At 32.3% G+C, this 25913-nt stretch overlaps 1 protein-coding gene across 2 annotated transcripts in view; it reads left to right on the forward strand.

The window, feature by feature from the left end:
- Cp190 (centrosome-associated zinc finger protein CP190) overlaps positions 1 to 25913 on the forward strand; it is a 201758-nt gene that overhangs the window by 14874 nt on the left and 160971 nt on the right. Inside the window, exon 2 of one of the 2 annotated variants that reach the window (XM_089597229.1) lies at positions 19950 to 20137. In XM_089597229.1, the coding sequence (XP_089453355.1) occupies positions 19970 to 20137 (168 nt within the window). In that variant the 5' untranslated portion in view covers positions 19950 to 19969. Of the gene's footprint in view, positions 1 to 19949; positions 20138 to 25913 lie in introns of those variants that run through there. The other variant, XM_089597230.1, reaches the window with a different exon arrangement.

Here is a 25913-nt window from a genome sequence, read left to right on the forward strand (position 1 = left end):
AAATTCAAAATTTTTTTATTTGAAATGTACAAAAGTTCGTTATGAGTTGTAAGAATTACTTTCTATAGGCAGCGATTTATACCATACCTATAAATTTTTTTAGAAACATCGTCAGTTTACCATCCCTGTAAAATTTTGAAAGATTTTATTGTCCCATTTCCAATGTCCATTAACAACAATGAGAATCTTAAATCTGTACACCACACATTATTTTTCAATTTCATAATTTTACAGTGTTTCCATGAAAATGAATACGTTATAGTTTAACCAATCGTAGAATTGTTACACTCATGCTTTACCACTTTGTCTAAAATCGCCTCCTAAAATAAATCATTTTTCTACCAACTGGAATATTATTATCACATAAATCTTTTAAAGTTTTATCTTCTATTTCTAAAGCTTTTTAGAGATCATTGAAGCTTTGTCTAAAATATTAAAATTTACTTCTCATAATTTTTTTTAATCAGCTTTGTATGCTAAGAAAAACTGTCAATGTTGATAACATTTAATGGTAATCGAAATGTTCTATGACTTAACATTCCTTGAGGTAATGAAATTGAAGCAGTTCCTGTCTAAACGAAAAAAAATTAATGTTTTGCATGAAAATGTTTTTCCAGAACCACCTGAACCATTAATAAAATGATTTTGTATCACTGTTAATATTTCCATAAAAAATCATTTTTCGATCACTATTTAGGTTAGAAAATAAATCCTTAAAACTTGTTTCTAAATGAATTACAGTTTTATTGTCCTCAATAATTTCAAATTTTACTGTTTTATTTGGTTCTAGTAATCCATAATCTTAACATAAATTTCCTTCAAATTTAAAGATTTTATTTAAATGTAATTAAGCATTACTTTGTTTATGGTCTTTAAATCTTCAATGAAAATTTTTTGGAGTGATTCCCAAATAGACTTACCACAAACGTCTTCACATATTCAAAACCATGCGAAAAGTTTTCTCAGTTGATATGGCAGCATAACGTTACAACCTTCTTTAAGTATTTTATACATTTTAAAGTCGTGATTATCTTAACCTTAAGCAATAGCAGCGTATCTAAACGTACTGTATAGTATGTGATAAACTGTTTTCAAACATTTAAAAGATTAAGTTCCACTCGCCCAATTTAAAATGAATTAAAACAAAAAATGCTCAGAGTTTTTAGGTGACACTATATTTAGTCGCTCTATTGTCAAATTACGTCTAGATCTTTCTTTTCTAACCCATATTTTTACTGTCAAATTGAAACAATAATATTCTGGAATATTCACGAATCTAATTTTTTCGCGAAACTATTTATTTTATTTAATTTAAACCAATCCGTTAATGCTGTTAATGAGTTCTCTATTGCTTTAAACATTACTTTCTTGAAAAAATATTTTTTGTTTATTTTCAATATGTACTGGTAAATTTAATACAGAATGATTACGTCCATACAAAGAGAACACTTGCAATCGCCATGCTGCTTTGATGAAGCTTAAATAGTGGCCATCTACATACTCTGATATTTCATTAAAAATTTCTACATCGTCTTTTTTATTACTCGTATCTGTTTTCGTTATTTTACGTGATGCTCTATCCTCTCCTTTATGAATGTTTTAAAAAATACACTTTATACTTTGAATAGATGCACAATACTCAACATTTATGTGGCAATTATATTTGGTTAACAAAAATGAATTGTATGGTACTTTTATTAAATTATCAACAAGAAAGTTTTTAAAATTTGCTTTATTAATTTTCATTTAGGGTTAAAGGTTACGGTGATAAAAAAATCAGGTCGTCTAAACTTTCGCATTATTGCCATTGCATCTTGATAGTGTTTCTGCATATACCTAGTACCACCGATGTATCTTGAAGGTAAAATAAAAATATTTCCAACTTTAGTGTTTTCAAAATTTTTAGAGTTGTTTGAGGTTCTACGCATCATGTGATCTATTAATCTTTGAGAACGTTTAATCCTTAGAATTTTTCGGTTATTGCGAAAAAAATTTATTCTATTGCTTTTTATCATAAAATTTGTATACTAAAAAAAATACTGCGTTAATTTTCTAGCATAGAGTATGGGGCTAAAAATTTTACTGTTTGGTCGATAAGAAGTTTGATATACGTAATATTGAAGCAGAGTAAGATTTTTTGCTCTTGCTGAAAATTTTTGTCTATCACATGTACTCCATCCTACATCTCTTACTGGAAATAATAAAGGCAATACCATTGGATCGATATGCTGTATATCGCATACAGCGTCGATAATTTAACCTACAAAGATGTTAATAAATCAGATGATAATATTTATATAAAATTTCCGGTAGAAATGTTAAAAATTATTAGTGAAGGCTTGCCACCTCATGAACTTAAATTTAAGATAGGTACAATAGTAGCGACAGTTCGAAATTTTTATATATCAGACGGCTTATGTAACGGTACATGATTGCGAATTACTAAATTGGTGAAGTATAACGTAGAAGGCAAAATAGGTACGGAAGAAAAAGTTGATAATAAAGTTTTTATTCTAAAAATGACAATGAACACTAAAAATACTTCATCATTACCTTTTATTTTATACAGAAAACAATTCCCATTAGTTGTAGCATTTGCTATGACTATAAACAAGTCTCAAGGTCAAAGTTTTGATAATGTGGGATTATTCATTAAAAAACTTTCATTTTCGCATGGTCAATTGTACGTCGCTTTATCGAGATACAACAACAAAAATGAAATTTTTATTTAAATCGATAGAGAAAGCATTTCAGATATTGAAATTATAGTTTGGAAAAAAAATTTTCGTTTATAAGTTATGATGTATCTAATAATAACAACACGATTTGAATATTCTTATATGTAAAGACAAAATTTATTACCTAATAATACATTCCATGAATATATATTATGTTCATCTATTGTACCTGTTTCAACATTAATTTAAAACAGACTAGGAATAGTTTCAAGTCTTCGTGATTTAAAAGGGCTTTATAATGTTATGTCGGTAGACTACAATAACTAATAATTTTTTTTGCTAGCTCATGTTAACTGAAAATGAAAAATAGTACTATTTCATACAAAAACAAATAAAAACATCCTTAGGGAAAAACCAATAATGGTAAAAGTCTAACTGGGAGCAGCTGCACTGAGATATAGTGCTAGAATAATTTATAATTAATGTACGTAGGTTAAAATAAAAATGAAATAATGTTAAATGTCACAGTTATTACATATTAAATAAAACAACTCATATATGCTACACCTGTAGCGAGTAGCAGCCATAAAAGGTTTAACTACGGCGAATCTAACGGAACGATTTTTTTTAACTTCCAAGGAGTTAACCGATTTCTAGCGTTCATGTTCGCAGACGCGATGGCAAATGTAAGGGATAACAAGAAAGTCTCGCCCTGACTCGGACAAGTTGTAAGAAAATCCACACACTTATCTTCAATGTGGGCAATAGAATTCGTTACTTCCGGACACATGCGGGATAATTTCCCCTCTAACGACCAGCGGTGAAAACATTTTTATCAAAATCCTACCAAAACTCTGATTTATTTTTTTTTCTTTTCAACATTATAATTAGTCATAAATATCCATAAACATAGTTATGTTAACTCATAACAAACGCAGCACTATTATCAATTCCTTTTATTTTTGCTATTATTACTATTATTCGTAGTATTACTACTACTAGTATTATAATTACCAGATATTATGCAAGAACCACTGTTATTACCGCCTAAGTATTTGTACGAGGCGTATGCGTTAGCACACACTAGGCTCGGATAGGGTGATTGGGAAGACACAATAAAACACAATAAAATTAAACAGCATAAAAATAACAACTTTTAATGTCACTCACAGGCCAAGAAAACACAGTTAATATTCACAAAAATTGTAAAGGTCAAACTTATACCGGAGAAAATAAATACTGTCTATAGTCTTAAAGCAACGAACTATTGAAATATATAAAGGTGAAGAATGTAGAAAGAAAAGAGTCAAGTTGAATAACACAATATGTAAACACGCACTGGCCTTGAGCTCGCAAGAGAGTTTGAAAGTTACATGAAATAAATGTGAAAATGAAAGCACTGATAGAGTATGACTGATTGAAATATTGATTAACTATAAACCACTGTCTGTAAAAAATGCACAATTACTGTCTGTGGAAATACACAAGAGTTCCACTGAGTCTTGCTGTTGATAATCACTGGTACTTCGATGAGACTAACTATTTGAGCTGGTCTGCAAATTATGCAATGAGCAACTTAAACAAAGCACTAAGTGCACTCCACTGCACAACTGAGTTTTGTCCACTGTATTGCGAGAGTTAATCAGAAGATTTACACTAGCATTTAAGGTGATGTATGCTCCTTTGAATGCTAGAGTTTGGCAACGTAAATTGAGAGAGTCTATCTTAGACGAGAGCTGAGTATAATCTGGCGCTTACAGTATACAAAGCTTGCCGCGTGAATACGCACACACACACCTGCAGCGCGCCAAGTCGACCAAGCGCACACGCACAGAGCGTTGAGCTAACAGAGACTACAAATGTACACAATGTACACAAAAGCCGGGCCTACTGTCGGTCGCTCTCATTTCCAACAGTATTAGTGCTAATTGATACATCATAACACACCGATCGTTTATCACCCGAGCATCTCTTAAAATCTTAACCAACTTCGACCGTTCCTTTTTCAATCAGCTCGACTAAATGAACGAACAGCATTAAGCATCAGCAAACATAAATAATATTATATCTTAAGGTTAATATTAGGTCATCGTAAAATTTTGTAACATCTTGATGTTAAAGGAGAAAGAAAGACTTTGAATGAGCGGATCGTCTTCCCTTCTCTTGACGCGTACAGGAGAAAATCCAGGTGTGGGAAGTGTCAACACAGTTCTAGCCGATTGAATTATTGGCTGTTATCACTCCCTTAAGATTTCCCCCTGCAAGATTTCCTGCGTCAATATAGAGCCAGCGCGTGGTCGAGGTCTGGTACTCTTTATAAAAAGGGTCTAGAGGCCCCGAAGAGCAGTCAATTTTTTATTGTCACCCTCGAACGGTTGACTGGATAGCTAGAGTCTGCCTCTGTTATCGCCCAGTCCCTCACGAGTGCGGTTCCTACTTTAATTTGCGCTAGTACACCGTGTATTGGTGTTTAGTGGTACTACCAGAACACCCAGGAATAATCGGATTAACGCGAGCCAATGCATCGGGATATTGCATAGTAGTCGCCTTAAGTCGTGTTAAAACAGTCGTAGCCCTTTCCAATTACCATGTCGTAAGATTAAACTATCCTTTAGCCCCGCGTTCCACCTATGCGCCCAGCGTGAGTCCCGAGTTGTTAAGAGAAAGCTCAAATAAATCGTCGCGCCGACGCACAGTGGGGCAAATCGCCAAAAAGCTGGCCAAAAATCAAAAAATTAAGTAATTGATCTAAAGTACAGTACTCTGGGGTTTTTTGTGGTCGTTTTTTTCAAATTTCATATCAAAAATACAAAAATTCACCCCCTTCACCCACTAAAAACCACCCCTTTGCATAAAATATCACATACTTTATAAAGTTATCAAGTTGTATATCATTTTCAAGGTTTCTGGGGTCGTTAATTACGAATTTTATATCAAACATACAAAAATCCACTCCCTTCACCCCTCAAGAACCACCCCCTTTCATGAAATACCACATAATTTAGAAAGTTACCAAGTTGTATACCATTTTCAAGGTTTTTGAGGTCGCTGATTACGAATTTAATATCAAACATACAAAAATCTACCCCCTTTACCCCTTAATGATATTTTTCTAGGTGTATAATAAAGAAATTAAAATTAATAGTAAGAAATAATTTCTTGTTTATAAGTTTTTATTTATCTTATCTATTTTTCTTGTAATAAAATTTTTAAAACTCAAAACTAAACATTAGTATTCAATCAAACTCTAATTCTGATTCGGAATCACTAGATTCGTTTTCTTTGTCAGCGGGAATTGTAATACAACCAGTATCTGTTAATAATTTTAAAACATCAGTTGAAAATGGCTTCTTTGTTTTCTTAGGTTTAATTCCTAACAATAAAATGTTAGGATCCGAGTGTGAAAGAAGTCCATGAATGATATCTTCGTTAGTCTTAGTACGCGACATTTTCCTGCTGTTGTCTCTTCTCAATAGTTTTGTAATCTTGTGTAAAGTTTCTTGAACTTCTTCTGTAAATCGACCAAGAGGTAATACGCAATGTTGTATCACTGATGTGCCATGAATTAAAATCTGGAACGCAGTGCAGGTTAGTAGATAATATGATTTTTCCCGACACGTACAAAAGTAAAAATTAAGATTGGTGATAAATTAATTTAGTCCTGTTCGGTAACTTGCAAAATGTAGACCTTTTTCAGTTGTTCTGAACTTGGGTCGTGGTTTATAAATTTTATACCCTGGGGTCTGCTAATAGATTAAACAAAAAATAGTTACCTTATAAACCGTTGGTGGCATGTAATACCAAGAGTACAAGCTTTTTTAGCTTTAACGATATTTTTGTAAGTTGGATGGATACCATAATTTTTTGCTTTTGCATTTTGACGTATGGTTTCGTATTGTCGCTAAGTAAAGCGGTTTTCAATTATAAAAGTTAAAGCCTCTTCCGGCGTATACTTAGTAACATGATTATGTGAGTTTTTCCATGAATCTACAATTTTTTTTGCGCGATTTAGAGAACCTTCTGAGGTTTTCTTTAACAGTTCTGCAGCAGCGTTATTTCCATCAGAACATAAGGCCATTGATGCTGCAGTCGTTAACGCATTTACACTATTTGAATTACGAAGAAATTCTGTTTTCCGTCTTTTACTACGATCAGAACTTTTGCCAAATGGTTTTGATTTTCTTCCTCTTTTTGCGTTTTCTTTTTTTTCTATGATTTAATCATGATGATAATAATTGCGTATTATATTGAAAGACCAAATTAAACTTACGGAGGTGGCTTTTAAATGTAAAATCTATTTCGGTATTTCACTAGTCTTGCTCTTTCACAAAAAATCGATCATCATTACGTTTTGATGCATTCCATTTTTCACTGTATCTGTTGTGAAATCTTGAGTTTAGTTTATCCTCAAGAGTTTTTCTTGTAACATAATCGTTAGAAACATTAAATTTATCTGTTAAATTCTGTATAACTTTGACTTTCGTTTCGGCAACTGATTTTCCAGTGGTCTTCAGGTAAGCATAATGGAGTTCAGACCGTTTTATTTTATTCATCGTTAAATTGTATATATACGCGCGGAAAATTTACAATGGACAAGACAACATTACTTTACTTATAACAATAATATGATAGTAGATTATTAAAGGATTTCTTTAGATTGCATTATGCAACTGCATCTTACCTTTGCTAGTATTAATCTAATAAAACAGTGCGAAATTCTAAGTTACACGGTCATACCTAGTAGCGTGGTGTCAGTTCAGGTACGTGGTTGTTTAAAAAAGGCAATTATTTTATCAAATATTGAAAAGTGTTACTTATATTTGAAAAAACTTATGTTTCTGATTTATTAACCCATTTGAAGAATAAATGTTCTCTTGATACTTTTCTGTAAAATGCTTCTATTAAAAGATATTAACAATTACAGTTCATGAAAAATGCCCAATTTGGGGACTTCAAAAACTTATAACTTTTTTAGAAGCTTTTTACGAAAAAATTACAAGAGACTTTTTCTTCTTAAAATATGCCAGATTCTGGGAAAAAATGTTTTAAACCAAAATTTCGATTTTTTTGAATATTTTCATAATTGCTTAAACAATTGCGTTTTAGAAAAATTGTACTACTCTAAACAAATTGTAAAAAGTTAATACGGATTCTGCGTAAAATAAACACTAAAAAAAACTCTAAAAAAAGCTTTATTCATCCGGTGCAGACTAATTGTACACCAGAAAAGACCTAGCAGTCGAACTATTGCCCTTACTTAAGAAATGATTTTTCATCTTATTGAAGGAGGGGCAAATGTGGGCAAGATTTTTTGATGGATTTACTTTCTAGGTATGTTCAGGTATATGAAATCGCTAGAGAGCCCGTGAAAGCTCGAAAAAAACCTTTTTGATTTTCTACGTTTTCTTTAAATATTTGCATGAATATACCATTTTTTGAAAATAAAATTCAATACCTAAAGATTTATTTATTTTCATAAGTCAATAAGAAAATTGACTCTTTACATCATATATAATAATATTAAAAAAAAAAATTAATGGCTAAATCGAACTAAAAAATTTTACGATCTATTTAAGAAACAAAAATCACACAAAAATTAAAAAAAAATTCGGAAAAAGCGAAATTCACTTACCTGGAAGCTGCGTACGTTTAAGAAAAAATTTTTTTGGGTCATGATCTTTACTGATTTATATGCTCTTGAGTAATAAGAAGAAGTAAACATCACAAAAAATGCCAAATTCGAAACTTGAAAAATTGAATTTTCGACAGTTTTTGGCGATTTGTCCTACTGTGCGACATTACAATAAGTTGACTCATGAAATAAGTCATCTTAATGCGAAACATCCACGGTTTGTTTTAATGATAATATAAATGTAATTTAAATTTATGTATGTATTGGTTTTATTAACGCATATACAAAATAATATAATACATACACATAAAAATTAACATTTCACACATAGTTTTACATAAATGCTAACAAAAAAAACGTAGCGTATCAAGAACTTTATACTTACAAATAAATTGAAATACAATTAATATAATTTGGTTTGTAATCGTTCTCTTAGTTGTATAAATGAAATGGTTAATAATTATTCCTCTGTATAAAGTCCATCTATTTGCCATCTGAGCGGTGTGGAGAAATAGATGAAAAAAAAGTTTATTGTAAAAAAAAAAAAACACGTTCTTATCAGTTAACATTCTTCACCAACGAAAATTTTTACCGTACAAAAATATGTGTAACATATTGTTTTCATGATGTATTAAATTATATTTTCATTGAAAGACTTTGAGTAAAACATCAATGAACAAATAATCTTTTAACTTCCAATATAAAAGGTTTTATATGGTGAAACGTTGCTTGGAATGTCCCATACAGTTAACTATATGATATAATAGATGACTTTATAATTTAATATATAATTATAATGACGCTTTACGCAACGACCCCCTATAAATCAATTATGACTTCAGATTTCTTCTTGACGATGAGATGAATCATGTCGATAAGACAGTTTTGTTTTAAAGTAATTTAATAAAGAAGCAGATTAAAAATAATAGATTAATCCGTATACGACACGTACACGTCTGTATACACATCAAGTGATAAAGACTATATGATCTCTTTTAGGTTCCCCAAAAGTAGTGTGGGGGTGCTGGGGGGAGATGGGGGATTACGAAAAAATGTGTGGGGGTCTGTGTATGGAGGGGTTTAAAAAAACTGCGATGTGTCAAAATAAAGGAGAAAATGTTTGTGTGAAATACCCCACCGAGATGACTATATAATATAGGAAGATATATAGTCAGCATGTAGTGTTATGCATATTGCTATTTCCGTGTCATAGTGTCTTACTGTGTGCAGTGTCCACGTATACAATGTATACATGCACGTATGTATGTGTTTGTAACTTGTTTACAGAATTATGGATGCAACCATGAAAGTGTGCATGTATGATGAGTGTGCGTGTGTGGTGTGTGTGTACTTTCTACTTTTACTGTGCAAGTGTGTACATGTTAACCTGCGTGCATGTGTATGGAATATAATAGTTAATATTAAAATCATATACACTAGTTAATGTTATTATTTTACTAGAGTAAGTTAACAAATAATATTTGCATGTATGGCAGATCAATGCAGATAGCCAGTATTGATAAAACGGGTTTTTATAATATTGTATAACCTCCAAATATTACAAAATACGCCACATCTTTAAAAGGAAGGAAGATAGAGCAAAAATATCATGTTTTACGGATTTTCTAAAGGTAAAACAAACATTGTGGCAGACAAACAGAGAGGTGTTGAGTTATATGAAGACATAACCTCAAATTTAAATATTTTTTATATTTCTAAATAAAATAAAGATAAAAATTTTTTGGAAAAATTATAGCATATTTGCACAAATAAATCAAATTTGTAGGATATAATAACCTTAAAAATCATTTTAAAAAGTTCTCGAGCCTCCATACATGAAAAATGTACAAGGAAGACATAAATATACTGCCCAAACTGGCAAAAAAAATACGTATTGAACTCACATGTATTTACGAATCTTGTAGTTTACAGTATACGTGTGATTTCTACATAAGTGCGAGAACTTCGTTCGTACCGAGGGATTCCGAGTTCCACACATTGGTTTGATGTTGATTTAAAACGTTAAAGAGGTGTTATGTCAAGCGTGGTGTCTCGCTATCTGTCAGCTATTTGATATGCGCCTATGTCAGGTAGCGCCTTCGAGTGAGTAAAATTGTCCCTCGCTAAGATCGCCAGAATGCATGGAGCCTTACAAGAAAATTTTTTAATAAATTCAAAAAACGGTTATTAAGAGTGAATTGACCAAATAAATCAGTGATTTACGTGTGTATTATGTTAATGTTCAGTGATAAATTGTGTTTTTGGCGTTGTCATGTATGCTACAAGATTGGAAAAAATAAAAACATGGATTGCGACTGTAAAAACAGAGCATGTATGAGTGCATATATATGCTTGCACTTGTGTAGAGCTTGAGAAACACAAGTACTGCTAACATATACTTATTTAGAAAGTAAAATTGTCTCTTTGTCTAGCTTTTGTGCATCAGAACTTTACGAAACTTTTTTTCCAGTATTTTTGAGCTAAAAAATAAGACACGTATCTTGGCATTTTGTCTAATTGGCCTTTTTGTGCGAGACACATCGATGAATATCGATTCCACTTCTAACATTAATAGCACAAGAGTGTACTATTTTTGGTGGTCAAAAAAGGCTTAAATGACTGCTGAAATGAAGCTTTAACGATTATAAAAAAATGTGTTAAATTTGCTGCCACCAATCAAAAGTTATAGGTTTTTTTTAAACGAATTTCCGGCAAAAATCGACTTGTTCTTATGTGTAGCAATTTTGTATCGCTCCTCTTTTAACAGCTATAATTTTTGAACGAAGGTACTAAAGGGCTTTGAACTTCTTTTTTAATAATTCTTAAAGTAATTTGGAACCACTTATGTCAGAATCACCCATGTATACAAAACGTATTTACATTGTAAGAGTTTCGCATTATGGCATTATGGTTCAGTTTGTCATTGTTTTTGTAAATATAAACAATTACTAGTTAGTAATAACACTCAATACTCAATATATAAAAAAAAACCGCAAAAACGTAAATAGAAATTCATTACACGGAGTTTTTTTACCGTCAAAATTTTTTTTAGGACTTAGAAAAATTATAATTAACACAACGCAACTGAAAACTAAAAATTTGATTCAGCATATGCTTATCAGCTTCCCTTTCCTTCTGCCTCTCTGTATATATACATTATAGTTCTATACTGCCGGCTCCTGTAGAGATCACTATTCTGGTCACTGAGCACTTGGGAGAAAGAAGGGAAGAGGGATGGGAGGGAACTAGGGAAAAATTAGACAGTTTTGCTGCGAGAAGGTTGCCCATCCCCCCTTCGAGAAGCATTGCGTGCATCTTACGATGACCAATGATTAATAGTGTCTTCAATCTCTTCCAATTGTAACATGTCTATGTCACAGAAGTGCGGTACAGATCTTGTTCTGGTCATGCTTGCGATGATTTTCAAACTGAATCTTCACAATCCAAGACCTCTCTTATATTCACTTTGGAAGAGTTACTCCAAAAAAGGCAGATAATTACCCTTATCATATATCCATGAGATGAGACACATATGCATATGCATTCTGACGGTGAAAATTTGCAATATCCAATCAGACAACTTGTTCCTGAGTAAGAGGGGGAAAACTCAGCCCTCCTGAATATTTTTTCTACGTGAGAGATGTGAATTTTGGTGGTGTGAAAAAGGATTAGAAAAATATAGTTATATTTACAGTTTCACATGGTCCTATTATTTTCCGAACTTAGAAATAGAAAAATTGTCATTGAATGAAAAATATTAGAAAAGGATAAACTATATTTCATCCCGCACTTTGTACCAAGAAAATGTTGAAGAGGTTTTAGTTAATCTTAGTTAAGTGATCTAGTTAGTCTACTATTTAGTGATAGCGAAGCAGCTCAAACGTGATTAAGTTCAGAGCAAAGGTGCATACAAGTAAAAAGTAGTTGAAGTACATATAAGTAATCAACATTTATAAGGTAAGTAAAATTTTAAGTTAATTTATTTTATTTCACTTTCGTCGTTGAAACTACACCGAGAGTTTTGCATGTTTTTACTTTCGGCATAGAAATGATGTCGAGAGTCTTTACCTTTTTTTTTAATCTCAGCGCAGGAATGGTGTTGAGAGTCTCTTTGGATATATTTTTTCTTCACTCGGTGCAGAAATGATTTCGAGTTCTTTTTACAACTTTTCTACTCTCAGTGCAGAAATGATGTTGAGAGTCTCTTTGAATGTATTTCTTCTTCGCTTGGCGCAGAATTAATGTTGAGTTCTTTAAATTCCTTTTTTTGTGCGTTGCATGGCTTAACTATGATTCAAATTTTTAACTTTAATAATTCTTGCATTACAGTTTTCAAATGGTTAAGAAGACAATAGCTTCTGGCATCAGTAGGTACCACTAACGACTCCTGCGACGGGCTCTAGCAGTTTATGCTAGAGATTTTGACGCTATGGCTGAAGTAGTAGCTCAAGTTTCACTCCAGGAAGTACCAGCACTAGAGCTGGCAGTTGAGGAACCATCAGCATTAGAAAACCCATTTTCTCAAGATACTCTAGCAGCAGCAGAAAACTCAAACTCTTTAGATACTGCAACAGCTGAAGAAAATAATTTTGAAGCCACGATGTCAGCAGCGGAAAATGGTAAAATATATAATTTTCACTATTACTTTATTTGAAAATGTCTTTTCTAACTTTTGTTTGTCATTTACAGAAAAAGAAGAGTCCATGCAGGTAATGCAACCTGGTTAGCTGGATTGCCTCGAGCATTTTCAACCATTGTCGCAATCAGATTCGTGGTGGCTTGATAAAAAGTGGAATTTGGAAGGAAAATCGTTTCCAACACCTTCAGAGTAGAGCATTATTCCACCTACACTGCATACAACGAGAGCAGCCGAAGATGCACTATCTGCATACTATTTAACACCTGAACCATAATTATCATCAGCTCAACAGTCTTCTTTTTCTCCTTTGTCTTTGATGGTACCAACACTATCAGATAATTTAAAAGAAGAATGGACTGAAGATGATACTAAAATTTTGATGACAAGAGTACAATTTTTATATTTAATTATAAATTTTATTTATTATATTATAAATTTTAATTATAAGTTTAAAATCGAGCGCAGAGACCAGCCAGATTCTTTATCTTGAAAATTGTCTAAATTTTTTCTTATAGATTGTTGCACATTTACTTCGAACCACTCACTTAGATCAGTCGTCTGGTAAATAGCTTGTGACTTTGTATTAAAATACTTTAAATCAGTATCCTCAACTTATCTTTGATTATCACATATTGAGCTGCTAAAACTGTATTTACTTTCAATGCTTGATGATTCTTAAGAGACTGCTGAATTTGCTGAATAAATTTTTGTTTGGCATCTTTCAGAAATTTCTTTACATCTAAGTGCTTCAAATTCACAATTACAGCCAACGCAATACGATTTTCAAAGGCAGTATTAACATCATCTAGATTTACAGATTCAACGTTCTCTAAATTTGAAACTACAGCTGCCGATGCTGTTGCTGCTGCTGTGGCTATGCCTTGACCTAGAAGGACTTTTTAATTACCCGCCAGTACAAAAAATTCTGGCTTATTTTTTAAAGCATCGACTGCCGCTGCCACTTCTTTCTTACTGTCTGGTATAAATACTTCAGATTCATTCCTCAATATTTTTGTTGCATCTACTACTTCCAAACGATCGTAAAGTAAGTGTAATTGTATAACACTTTTTAGTAAAACCTCAACAGATTGTAGTATTTGTTTATCTGATGTTGTCAAATTATTATTATTTTGAGTAAAAATATTTGTATCTCTAAGAATTGTAAGGCTAATGTCCAATAGTCGCTGAATGTGACATGTATCAACTTCACTATTGATAATTTGTTGGTATGATTGCCAAATGCAATGAACCATATCTTTAAAATATTGAATAAAAGCCATGTTAAAACTCTCACGAGGAAGTTTACTAGTGTAACGTTCGCGTAGAAGTGAGCTGCTCAAGCTAATATATCCCCTTTAAATCCTTACCAAAAGTGGTGGGAGGACGAGGGACTTATTTTTTATTGGTAAGTGATGAGAAAGGGGCGGGGTGAGTATGGTGGCGTGGTTATATTGTAAGTTTTTAGCGGCAGAATTCAGTCATTTAACTGGGCTTAACTAAGCAACATCAGTTTTCTTTTTATCAAAATGAAGTACATCGTAGACTGTCAGGGCTTCCAGAACTTTGGCAATATTTTCATTTTTAAGGAGATTTCTTTCATTGAGTTAAAGAAAGACGCCATACCTGTTGTTGTAGTGCTCAAGCCACTTTATCCATTAGAATGTTTATCAAAAAAAGATAAAGGTCTGAATAAATGGTTGGAGGCTAATTTTTATGGCATAAGCTGGAATTTTGGCAACATTTCTTACAAGGGAGGACTTGGAAATTTTCAACGCATGCTGGTTGATGTTGAAGAGGTTTACGTCAAGGGTCGTGAAAAGAAAAATTGGCTTCAAAGAATATTATCATGCAAGTATGTATTTGAAATCACTAATAAATGAAAAACACATTGAGTATTATTTTCAATTTCTTATATTTGTAATTTTAGGGTTACTAACATTGAGGAGTATAAGTGTCCAGCTCTTGCAACTCTTACACGTGACTACATACCATGCAAACATCATAGCTTCCACGTCGATCTAAAGTATGCGGTGAAGAATGTTGCAGCAGTAAAAGACTGGATCCAAAAAAATCCAGAGTATGAAATTTTGAACGTTACATACAAGACTATTCATTTATCCAAAAGATAAGAAAACAATTGTATTTATAATAATTGTACTTACTTAAAAATTACAACTTTAAAAAAAAAAAAAAAAATTAATTTCATGACTTCAACAAACCGGACTCGATTATTCATTTATACAATACCTTAATTTGAGACAAAGGTAAGGATTCGGGGTAACGAGGGGCTTTCGGATGAATGTTGGACTTTAAAAGGTTTAAGACAGGGACAGACAAACTCTGACTGATTTATCGCACTCTTCGTTTCACCAAATGGATCTTTTGCTTTTAGACTTACCGATATTCTTGTATTTATGCATCGTTTGTTTATTTGTATTGTAGTTTAGAGAGTTTACTATGCAACCATTAAGAAAGTCAACAAAAAATGCATACTGATCAATAGATTTATTGTTAATACAATTGACTGAAGTAAACATTCAGGTACCTTTTTTAAGTTCGGAATTAAATTTTTCCCAGTTTAATTTATTCAAATTAGATCTAATGTCTATTTGAGATAGAAATTTTGGGCTGGTATTAATGGAAATGTCTATGGGAAAGTGATCACTGCCCCAGGTGTCATGTCGTCTGCTACTGACCATTCGGTTTGGATAGCTAGATCCATTGACACAAAAGTTAAGTCTATACAAGAAAAGGAATAAGTGTCTTGTGATACAGTTACATGAGTATAGCTTCCATCGTTTAGCAGAAAATATTTTTCATAGTTAAGATTATCAGCAATTATTTTTCCACTAGGGCAATTCTTCTTACTTCCCCAAAGACTATGGTGAGCATTAAAGTCTCCTAAAACAAATAATAACAAATTATCAGTAGAGTGTTGGATGTAATTCACAGATAAAACTCTTTAAATCTTTTATAATTATTTGATGGGCACCTGTAACAAGCTGCAATGTGTATAGGTCCAGAGCTTGACTCTACAGATACCATGCCCACTTCCAGACCTTTATACAGCGTATCAAATTTTATTACATCATAAATAATGTTTTCCTTAATAAAAAAGGTGATACCACCACCTAAAAAGGTTTCAGTTGTAGTAATTATATCGTACGTTTGTGAGTGATTATGTAAATCTAGTTTATTGGAGATGCTTCTAGAGTTCCATTGTAGAATTTTCAAATTGTTCATATTTTCAGCCAAGTAAGATTAAGTATGATTTAAAATTCAAAAAGTAAATAAATTAAACAAGAATAATAAAAAATTGAGTTACTAGAAAAAGAGTATGTATATTTTTATAAAGTTGAAGACTACCAGCCTTTTTTGTTTTGATTGACAACTTTAATGTCTTGATTATTTTTGTTGAACTTCCCTGTAGGCTTGTTAGTGATGTTTTTGGGATATAGTCTTTATTGTCACTTTTATTTTGGTTCCTCTGCTGGGTGACTTCTTCCTTAATGCTGTTGTCATTTTTATTTAGTCCTTTTTCAAAGTACTCGCTGCCTTCATTTGGTGTTTAGAAATCCTGCATTTGTCCAGTAGTCCCACTGTGTTGAGAAGTCGTCGCATTCACTGTCCTTAAGAGACTCTGTTGATTAGTTCCAACCCTTGGTCTACTAGAAACACTAAGTGCTCCTTTTGCGAGTAAGGCGTTGAGATTCTGCATTTTTAAGAGACTCTCTGTTGTACGGAGAGTATTATTCACTTAGGTTGGTTGTATACTTTGAATGTCTGATGCTTTATTTTGGCTTAGTATCTGGCGATTGGGCTGATTAGTTACTGTGTTTCCAACTTTGTTGCTTGATTTGTTTGTCTGTGCGTTGGTGGAACCTTTGTATAAGATAGGCTTCTTGATTGAGTAACTATATGAGGTTACGTCGACATCAACTGATCCATATATCTTGGCTAAAGCTTTTTCTCTTAAAATTGGAAAATCATTTTTATTCCTCTGGAGTTCACCAAATCTTCTTTTCATTAGGCATCTAACATTATTGTAAGACATATTGGCATAATCAAGATTTGAATAGCTTTTTGGTCTTTAAATTCTTTACAGTTTTTGGTGTCTGTGCTTTTGTGTTCCGCTTTGCAGTGTAGGCAACAAGGGATAGTGCCTTCACAAGGTTAACCTTCATGTTTGACTTTTCCACACATTATGCAGTTTGCCGGCCATTTGCAGAATTTGCTAGTGTGGCTCTCTCTCACGTCCAGGGTCCTCCACGTATACACAGTACTACTGCCCTCCACAGTTCGTGCCCTGCTCCACGCTTCCTCCTTTCTGTCTCTTTTCTGTGTTTACACACACCTGCACACTACTCAGACCGGCTCATCAAGTCCCAGCACTCCTTTCTCTCGCTCTTGTACACTTCCTTTCTATTCGTTTCGGCCCCGGAATATTCTATCCCCTCGCTCTCACTCGCACCCGAAGGATCAGAACACCCTACCTCGTCGCGACGCTGTCTGACCCCGAGAGTGGGCTCCTCGGTCCTCGGCTCCTAGGTGGATCTCAGTCCTCTCTCTCTCGCTCTCTTTGGCGGAAGGTTAGCCCTCGACAACCGTCTGGTCCTCTTGATTTCCTCGGTTGGCTTACGTGACCTCGACCCCGCTGTTCATATGCCGTGACGCTGCACCCTGATCTCCGTCCCTGATTTTCGTTCTTCCCTACGCTACAACTCTCGTATACCTTGATATTCTCCACCGCTTCCTTACTCCCGCTACTCAGATCTTCCAACACCTGCTCGCTACTTTATTCTCAAGAAGAAGAAGAAAAAGAATCTCGACACGCTCTTGCTTCGACTGCTACGCTGCACAGTTTGAGCAAGACTGGACCCCCCTCCCAGGCTCTCGTGCCGGCCCTCCTCCCTGATTCCTGCCACACTACTCTGATTTTTCGCGCCTTTTTCTGTTTCTTCCGCTGCAGCTGCTGTTGTTTCTGCCGATCAGGCTTGGTGCCTCCCCTCCGCTTTGGTTGCCCAATGAGCCCTTGCGTCTCCATCGTCACGTCCAACTCGCACAGGCTCTAAAAACAATAAATACCAAGAAAATTATATATATGACAACGAAACATGCCCGAATTAGATTAGAGCAAGGAGGAGTCGCAAAGTCGAAGGGAAATTAGTGGCACTAATTTTACCTCGTCACATGCTACCTTCTTCTAGTATTATGATAGACTCTGAAATTCTGTGGAGTTGGCATGCAGTAGCAAGAACAAACAGTAGTTTCTGCGACAATCTACACTATTTCTATGAGAAAAAGTTTTTATCTTTATTTTACTGTATATTTTTTGAGTACAGAGATTACTAAATTTTATCTTGGAAATAAAGAGAGTAGACACTTTTACAGTTTTATGTTCTGTTTTGAGTTATTGAGTATCCATCACTTCCGCAAATTAATTATGATGAAAAGTGCAGACAATGTATCACATTAAAGTGGATTTAATGTCTTACATTATATCAAACAAATTGTTGATTTAAAGTGATGTCACTCAAGGGTATTTAGTTTGTTTCGATTAGTGTTTGAAGAAATAAATAACCAAAGTTTTTTTTGTAACACTTGAATACATTTTTAATTGAAAATGTTCAACAAAGTATTTTCCGTCGCTACACCCACTTTTGATTCATTAATGTTTGAGACGTTCAATTTTTTTATACTATAAAATTTGATACTTTTATATAATACATTAGCTAATATTAGTGTTCAACGAAAAACTCGAATTACCCCGGGAATGTCAAAGATCACAATAAGATAACATTCTGTTAGGATAAAAATTAAACTTATGAAACAGGAAAAAATCTTGAAAATTATTGAGGCAGCGTGTGTTGAATGCTATTTATCAAGAGTATGACATGTAATGTATTGAGTCATGGCGAGATTTCACAACCTAGTCTTCCCAGTTTGTTAATGTTTTATTAACGCTACACCAAAATTAAAAGACATGGTCAAACGAATCAGTATTTAAAATTTAATCTTTTAGTATAAAATCAGTGAATAAATTTGGAAGCTGAATGACAGTTGAAAACTTCCAAATACGATTCATCGTGGTACAAATGACGTTCAAATTAGGAGAATTTCTATGGTTCAAATATGTCTAAGTTGCGAGAGGAGGCACACAAAAATTTTTGACTAAATAAAACTCTCTTTTCACCTTATTTTGTATTGGCGTAGGGAGGCTGTGGAAGGGCTATTTTATGAACGTGGGAGGGCATATGAAAGAAGTGTGGACGGTCGTACAAAAGCGTGGCATCACACTTATCATGATAAAACGAGACACAAATAGTCATTTTTCGCCTTAATTCATAATTATGTTTGATTAAAGGAAAAACATGTTAGCACGTTGGGGTTGTGACGAGTGTGGGGAGCTTTCACTTCTGACTGACACGAATTAATTCTATAATGTATAAATAAATATGTTTACCTCCTCCCGCCCCTCCCCCCCCAAAAAAAACTCTTTTTCTTCGTTATTTTGACTTATAAAATTTTATGCCTCCGCAAACCTACTACATGTGTTAACAGACGGAAATTTCTGTATGAGTTCTCTTATAAAAATACTTTTATGATTTGATCATGATGACAACGACAATAATACTGGTTCATAATTGACGTTATTTTATTGGATACATTTTTTTTGTTAGGATGCTGTCGTAGCAGTTTTTTTGTTTTCAATTCGCAATCTTTGTTGCTGCCAATTAGCAGGTTATTGTACAAAGTTATTCTCCCATTATAATGTTCTAACTTACTCAATGTATAAACTATTTTATACTTAAATTTAAAAGGACATGTGTCAAAAAATTTTGTAGAAATAATTTTAGTTTTAAAATAAAATTCTAATTTTAAATGTGTATGCGAATTCATAAAATATTGTATTTTGTGAAGTAGCATGAAGAGTTTTAGATACAATATATCTGTACTATTATCTTATTTCTTCATTCAAGCTAAATTTTTTTATTTTAAGGAACTAGTTCTATCCAAGTCATGGAATCGTTGTATAGAAATAGAAATACTGATATTGTTCAAGGACTAAAACAAGTTAAAGTCGATAACTGGGGTACTTTTCTGATGCAGCGATTATTGCAGTTATACTTTAACGAAGATTTGTTGGATCTAAAAATTAAATTTCACGCAACAGAAAATGTTTTAAACGTAAGTATTTAAAATATTAAGTAAATTTTTGTTTCATATAAAATAAATGCTATCATGAATTTTTTAAAGTTACAAAAATGAAACTATGTTGTAGAGTTTGCTTATTACTGTATTGAGATTTAAGATCTCCCTATTCTTGTTGCATCCATGACTAGTTAGAGTTTGAGGGTGAATCTAGAGACTTTTTAAAAAAGTTGAGATTTTTATTAATTTGCTTCTTGCTTTTAGTATGTTACATTTATAGTAAGGTATCATGTCAAGCTTTATAAACAAAAATGCTAATTAGTAATATATTTTAGTGACAAAGTTAACTAAATCTTAAATATTTATATGATTAAGCTTTCAATGCCTTAAGTTGCTGTGCTAGAAACCTCGTTTACGTAGATTTAAGACAGCTTTATGTTTTAGTCATTAATATCAATTACTGTTACTATTTTAATCTAAAATGTATGCATAGAGCTTTAATGGCGTAGTTGCTATCGGTCATATGTCGGTGTGCTGACCTTGAATTTGAATTCTGAAATTTTTTTTCTTAGTTTTTTTTTTTTAATGAGTACCTAGAATAGCAGAAAATTACTTATTCGGTTTTCAAGACAAATAGTAAATTTTTCCTAATTATCTATGATCTTTAAGAATTTCCTTTCCAAGAAAAATCAATACTAGGCCAACTTATTACAAAGGTCTGTATCAGTTTGTAACTTAGGCGTGTTAAAAAAAAAAATTGTTTAAATTGTTCCGTGTTGAGCTCTACTGTCACAAGACATTTTTCAGTTTCCATTTTCTAAGAAATTTGTATTAATCTAAGAATGCGTATATGCTGTCTAAGAAAGTCCATAAAAAGTTTCTATTATTTGTTTTTCTATTTGTTAAAATCGTATAATGAATTGACGTTATGTAGAATGAATCGTGATGCCAGTGACATCGAAAAATTTTTTTAAAAATTTATTTATTTTTTTTAAGCGAACCATTTTCTTTTACAAATACAGTCATTTCGATAAGCTCTGAAATAAAACATGATCAAACTCTTAATGTCCACAACGTTGACGAAATTTTGTGAGTTCACTTCCTGGGCAGTGTAACAAAAAGCAGAAGCTGGGAGCACTCATTGAAACTGCAATACAGAAAAATGTACATTTTACAGCAAATTTTGCTACCTGACATGGTGTTATAGTTTTTTAAATAAACAAAATGAATTTGAGACAACAGCGTGATTTTTCTTTTTTTTTCATCTAAACTTTAAGAAGTTTATTATAGCATCCGTATAGCAAACAGTGTCTCCAAACCTTATAAGTAAAATATCAATAGTTTAAAGTGAGATGTTCATAACATTTGTATAGTTTTAACGAGATATAAGAATGATCATAACGGCATCTTCTAAATAATTTTAAAATCTATTTTTTTTAAACATGGTTTAATATAATAATGAAAGTTATGACAAAGCTTAATAATAACATTTTCTGTAAGAGTACTAACCCACCAAACACCAATTTTTTAGATTATAGGTTCTAAATTAATCTACATCTCATAGAATTATCTTTATTGTATTTAGTATTACCGTAACTTCTCATCAAAATAAATATCAGATCTATTAAAAAAAGTTAATACCAGGAAAATCAAAAAAAAAATTTGGTTGTATTTTGTTTTAAGTCTGTGTTAGTTCTTGAACAGTTGCAGTACTTGTAACTGACAAAAATCTTACGTTATACTAAGTACAAAGTCGTATGATATGCAAGAGAATACTTTAATGATAATCCTAAGAAATCTATTGATTATGCATGCCAGCACTTTGCTGCACACAATATTACTCTTTTCAATGACTATGAGAAAAATTGTCTATATACAAAATTAGTTGATCGTCAGCGGTGATATACTGTTTCGCAGACAGTCATTTTTAATGTGTTTTTATTAAAAGGCCCTTTTACGTTTTTTAATGGCGCGAATATTCAAATTCACGAAAGCTTCGGTTTGTTGGTAAATTTGAATATTTTAAATGAGATATTAATTAAAAATGTACTTGTGACCTCACAACGCGAATAATAATGAGTAAGGAAACTGTACAAATAATTGAATTTCGAGATCAAAATTATATATTCTTATAGATTTGTAGTTAGAATCACAAGTATTTGTTATTTACGGCGTATTAAAAAATATTTGACTACCTTTCCTCAAAGTACATACAATTTGTCGCTAGAAAAAAGAGTAAAAATTGATATAAATATAAACAATAGAATTGTCACAGATATTGTATTCGCCTCTATTGTCGTTTATTTGCGAATGATAATTTTATGTAAAGTAGTTCATTCTTTCTAATGTTATTCAACAAATTGACTATATTTGCTCATGGGTGTATGTAATGCGAGTCAAGTGGGTTTGAATATCACCGGGTATAATATAGTACGCTTCAGACGCGTACTTACTGTATCTAGTATCGACCTAGTTATCCTGTGAGAGTCGGATAAGGTCAGATAAGTATATCATTTGTGTGGTTACGTATTTACCTTGTTTTTTATTTTACTTGTTCCATGATAAATTATTGATGGTGTGTACGTCTAGACATTTTTAGTATGGTATTTTTATATTCGACTAATATTTTGCGTTCGTATAATTGGTTTGCTTTATGACTGTATAAGCTGTAGGCCATTTCCATTACAAGTTTACTTCTAAGTTTATTTAATTTTATACATAAAAAAAAGTCATGAAGATTAGCTAAAATAGACGTTAATTGACATAATTTTAAAGGTTTTAAATAATGCTGTTCAATTATCTTTTATTTTGTTTTCTTAACTGTTTTTTTTTGTTTCAAATAAACAACTTAAGCCTTTTTTATACATATGTAATCACTTTTTAAACAACATTTCAAACTTGTCAATTTTGGTCATCGAGTACAAATTAAATAATATCTCATTTCGGGATAATTTCTCTTAGCTGTACGCTAAGCTGCCATTTATAACTTATATAAAAATGAGAAATTTTAAATGGTAGTCTACAGATGTTTCGAAAGTACTAATTTTCACCGGTTCGGCATGAAGCATAAAACAATTTCTTTATGACTCTTACTTGCTAAACACGGTCGTGATTCTAGAAATTTCAAAAAATTTTGAGGAGACTACCTTTTTTAAGTTCATGGAATGCATTTAAATAAAAATAAGAGTTTATTATTTTGTTACATTCGGACAATAATTTCAATGCTATAATTTTTTTACGAAGTCTTTTGAAGAATACATACAAATGATGAAAAAGCTGATTGATTCTACATTTGCAGAACATATAAGTTCTAATACATGTTCCATTTCTGATATAATAATTATAGATTAAATAGGCTGATCCAAATATCTTAGAAAAGTATTTATTTTTAAGAATCAACTGTATGGTTTTTGACACTTAAATGTTGCTTAACAGTTAATGTATTTCTTAATTGAAAAAGTTTACGTACAATAACACACGTGATAGTTAATCACTATTAGAATGTCAACACTTTTGAATTATTTAATTTTTATACAATCCTACATAGAAACAATCTAGTATAAGTTCTTTTTACAATTTTAATGACAGTAACGAAAAATTGTTAATAATACTATGTAATAGTGAATAGTTCTTAACTGTCACATAAATTAAAATTTTTAACTCGATAATTCAGATTCCATGAATTATCTGATTAAATACATTTAAAATATTTTTCTTAATTAGAAGTTGGTTCGTCATCGTTTTTGTTTAGCAATTTTGAAAGATTAAGCTTCCCCTATTTAATTGAAGTCCTGTTGAAATTAATGTTAAATGTAGCCCAGAAATTTTTTTACTCATCTAAGAAAACTAATAGTGTGATATTCTGTATACTAGAAGCAAAGAATTTAAATTTGTCTTATATCCTTCTATTCACGTATTTAAAAATGTAATGGCATTTTTTTAGTAAGTGTGAAAAACTTACTTGCTCTGTAGTCAAAAGTATAGATAGATTATCTGTAAAATTACTTACGAATCCTTTTGCCTCTGTTGATTTGCCTTTGCCACGAAAACCAAGATTAATTGGAAAAACGTTTCCACATAGAAATATATCTAATAAATTGTTTTGTATTATTTCATTTATTATTGGCACATCACATTCATACTTAGGGTATATTACGGTGCGCATGATATTTATCCATCGGAATAAGCAATAATTAGTGGTATGATTCAATTGCCTTTTTTGTGAATTTAAACAAAAGTTTTTGAAATAGAAAGATAAAATTTTTCCAATGAATGTATTCAAGCTTTTTCACAAGCTACCTGATTAGTCAACATGGCTAATGCTTTCAGGTGGGCATGAAATAACTTGAGCAACTTAATAAGCTTTATCCATTTAAGTTTGGTTCTTTTTTATAAGTAGCATTATCACTTTGCCTTGATATTCTTAAGCATCCTAGGCTCCATTTATGGTGTCTAAGTTTGGTACTAGTCCAAAACTTCGAACGTTGCAGCAGTACCAGCAAGGCTCATCAAATTTCCCTTGTAATATGGCAATTTTTAGTGTCGTATCTAGAAGACATAAAGAATATCCTAAATTTACTTTAAAACGTATCTTTAGTTCTTACCCGACATATAAAGGTATGCGAATAACTTTATTGCTTTCTAAGTTTATTGAAGAGCACATGCACGTGGTGTTTTTCAATATTTAAAAATTTAAATAAGGTAAAAAAATCTAATTTGTAAAAAGTAATTAAGGTTTCTTTTTCATTACACCTTCAATTTTACCCAAAAAATAAGGATTTAACTGTCATTGAAACTCGTTAGCAAATGACATCAATGTCATTATTATCCTTGTATACGAATACAAAGGTTGATAAACGTCAGTGTCCATTAATTTAGCAGCATGCAACACTTACGTAATTCATACAATCGAATAAAAAATTCTCTGTTTTTATTAAAGTCTGTTTTGTAGTTCTTTTGCGTGTACAGGCAATCAAACAAAAAAGTTAGTTAACAATTTGAATTTTTGCAATTTAGTTAAATACTCAGTTTTATATACTAAACTCCCTAAATAAATAATGAGTTCTAAAATAGTATTATTGTAATCAATGATTATCTTACTAATAAATAACGCAAAGTCGCTAAAACCGTTGTAATCGCTAACCGCAAAAACTACTGAACCGATTTTACTGAAATTTTGCATACTGATTCTTGATGATTCCGAGATGGTTTTAGCATAGTTTTTTTATTGAAAAAGTTCATAACAATAACGATAAATAAGCTCAAAGTTGTACTAAAATAAGCTAGCGTTGCGTTTTAGTTTAGTAGGATCCACTAGGTGGTAATGACGTAAAATTGAAGCCACCCGCAATCAAAGATAGAAGAGAGTGGTTATAAGATGCCCTATCAAATTGTCGCATATTGCAGTCGTTCTGCTCACACAACCTGCCTTCACAACAGGCTCTAACATTTCAGAGTTTTGTGGCCGTTCAACCATCCAGCCTGGTGCCGTCAAAGAGTTTTTTACTTCAAATGCAAGCCAGGGTGGACAGCCCTGAAGAGTACGGGCAGCCACAACGGCCTCCTTCTTAGTGGTCATACCAATGACATACCTACAGAGAAGATATTCTCCAGGCCCATTTTCCCAATTAACGATGAGCAGTTGGCTATTCGGGGAACGACCAAAAGACGAGATATTCCTTGGTCAGCGGCGTACCTCCATCCATCACATTCCCTGTACATAAAGACTTCGAGGGTAAGAGTCAAGCTACCCCAGCCAGCTTTTTATCATCAGAAATAATAACAAGAAATAGCTGGAAGTGTCACCACTGGC

This window comes from Copidosoma floridanum, unplaced genomic scaffold (assembly GCF_036245765.1).
Source record: "Copidosoma floridanum isolate Cflo_tuat_1 unplaced genomic scaffold, Cflo_Japanese_pri ptg000031l, whole genome shotgun sequence".
Lineage (NCBI taxonomy): Eukaryota > Metazoa > Arthropoda > Insecta > Hymenoptera > Encyrtidae > Copidosoma > Copidosoma floridanum.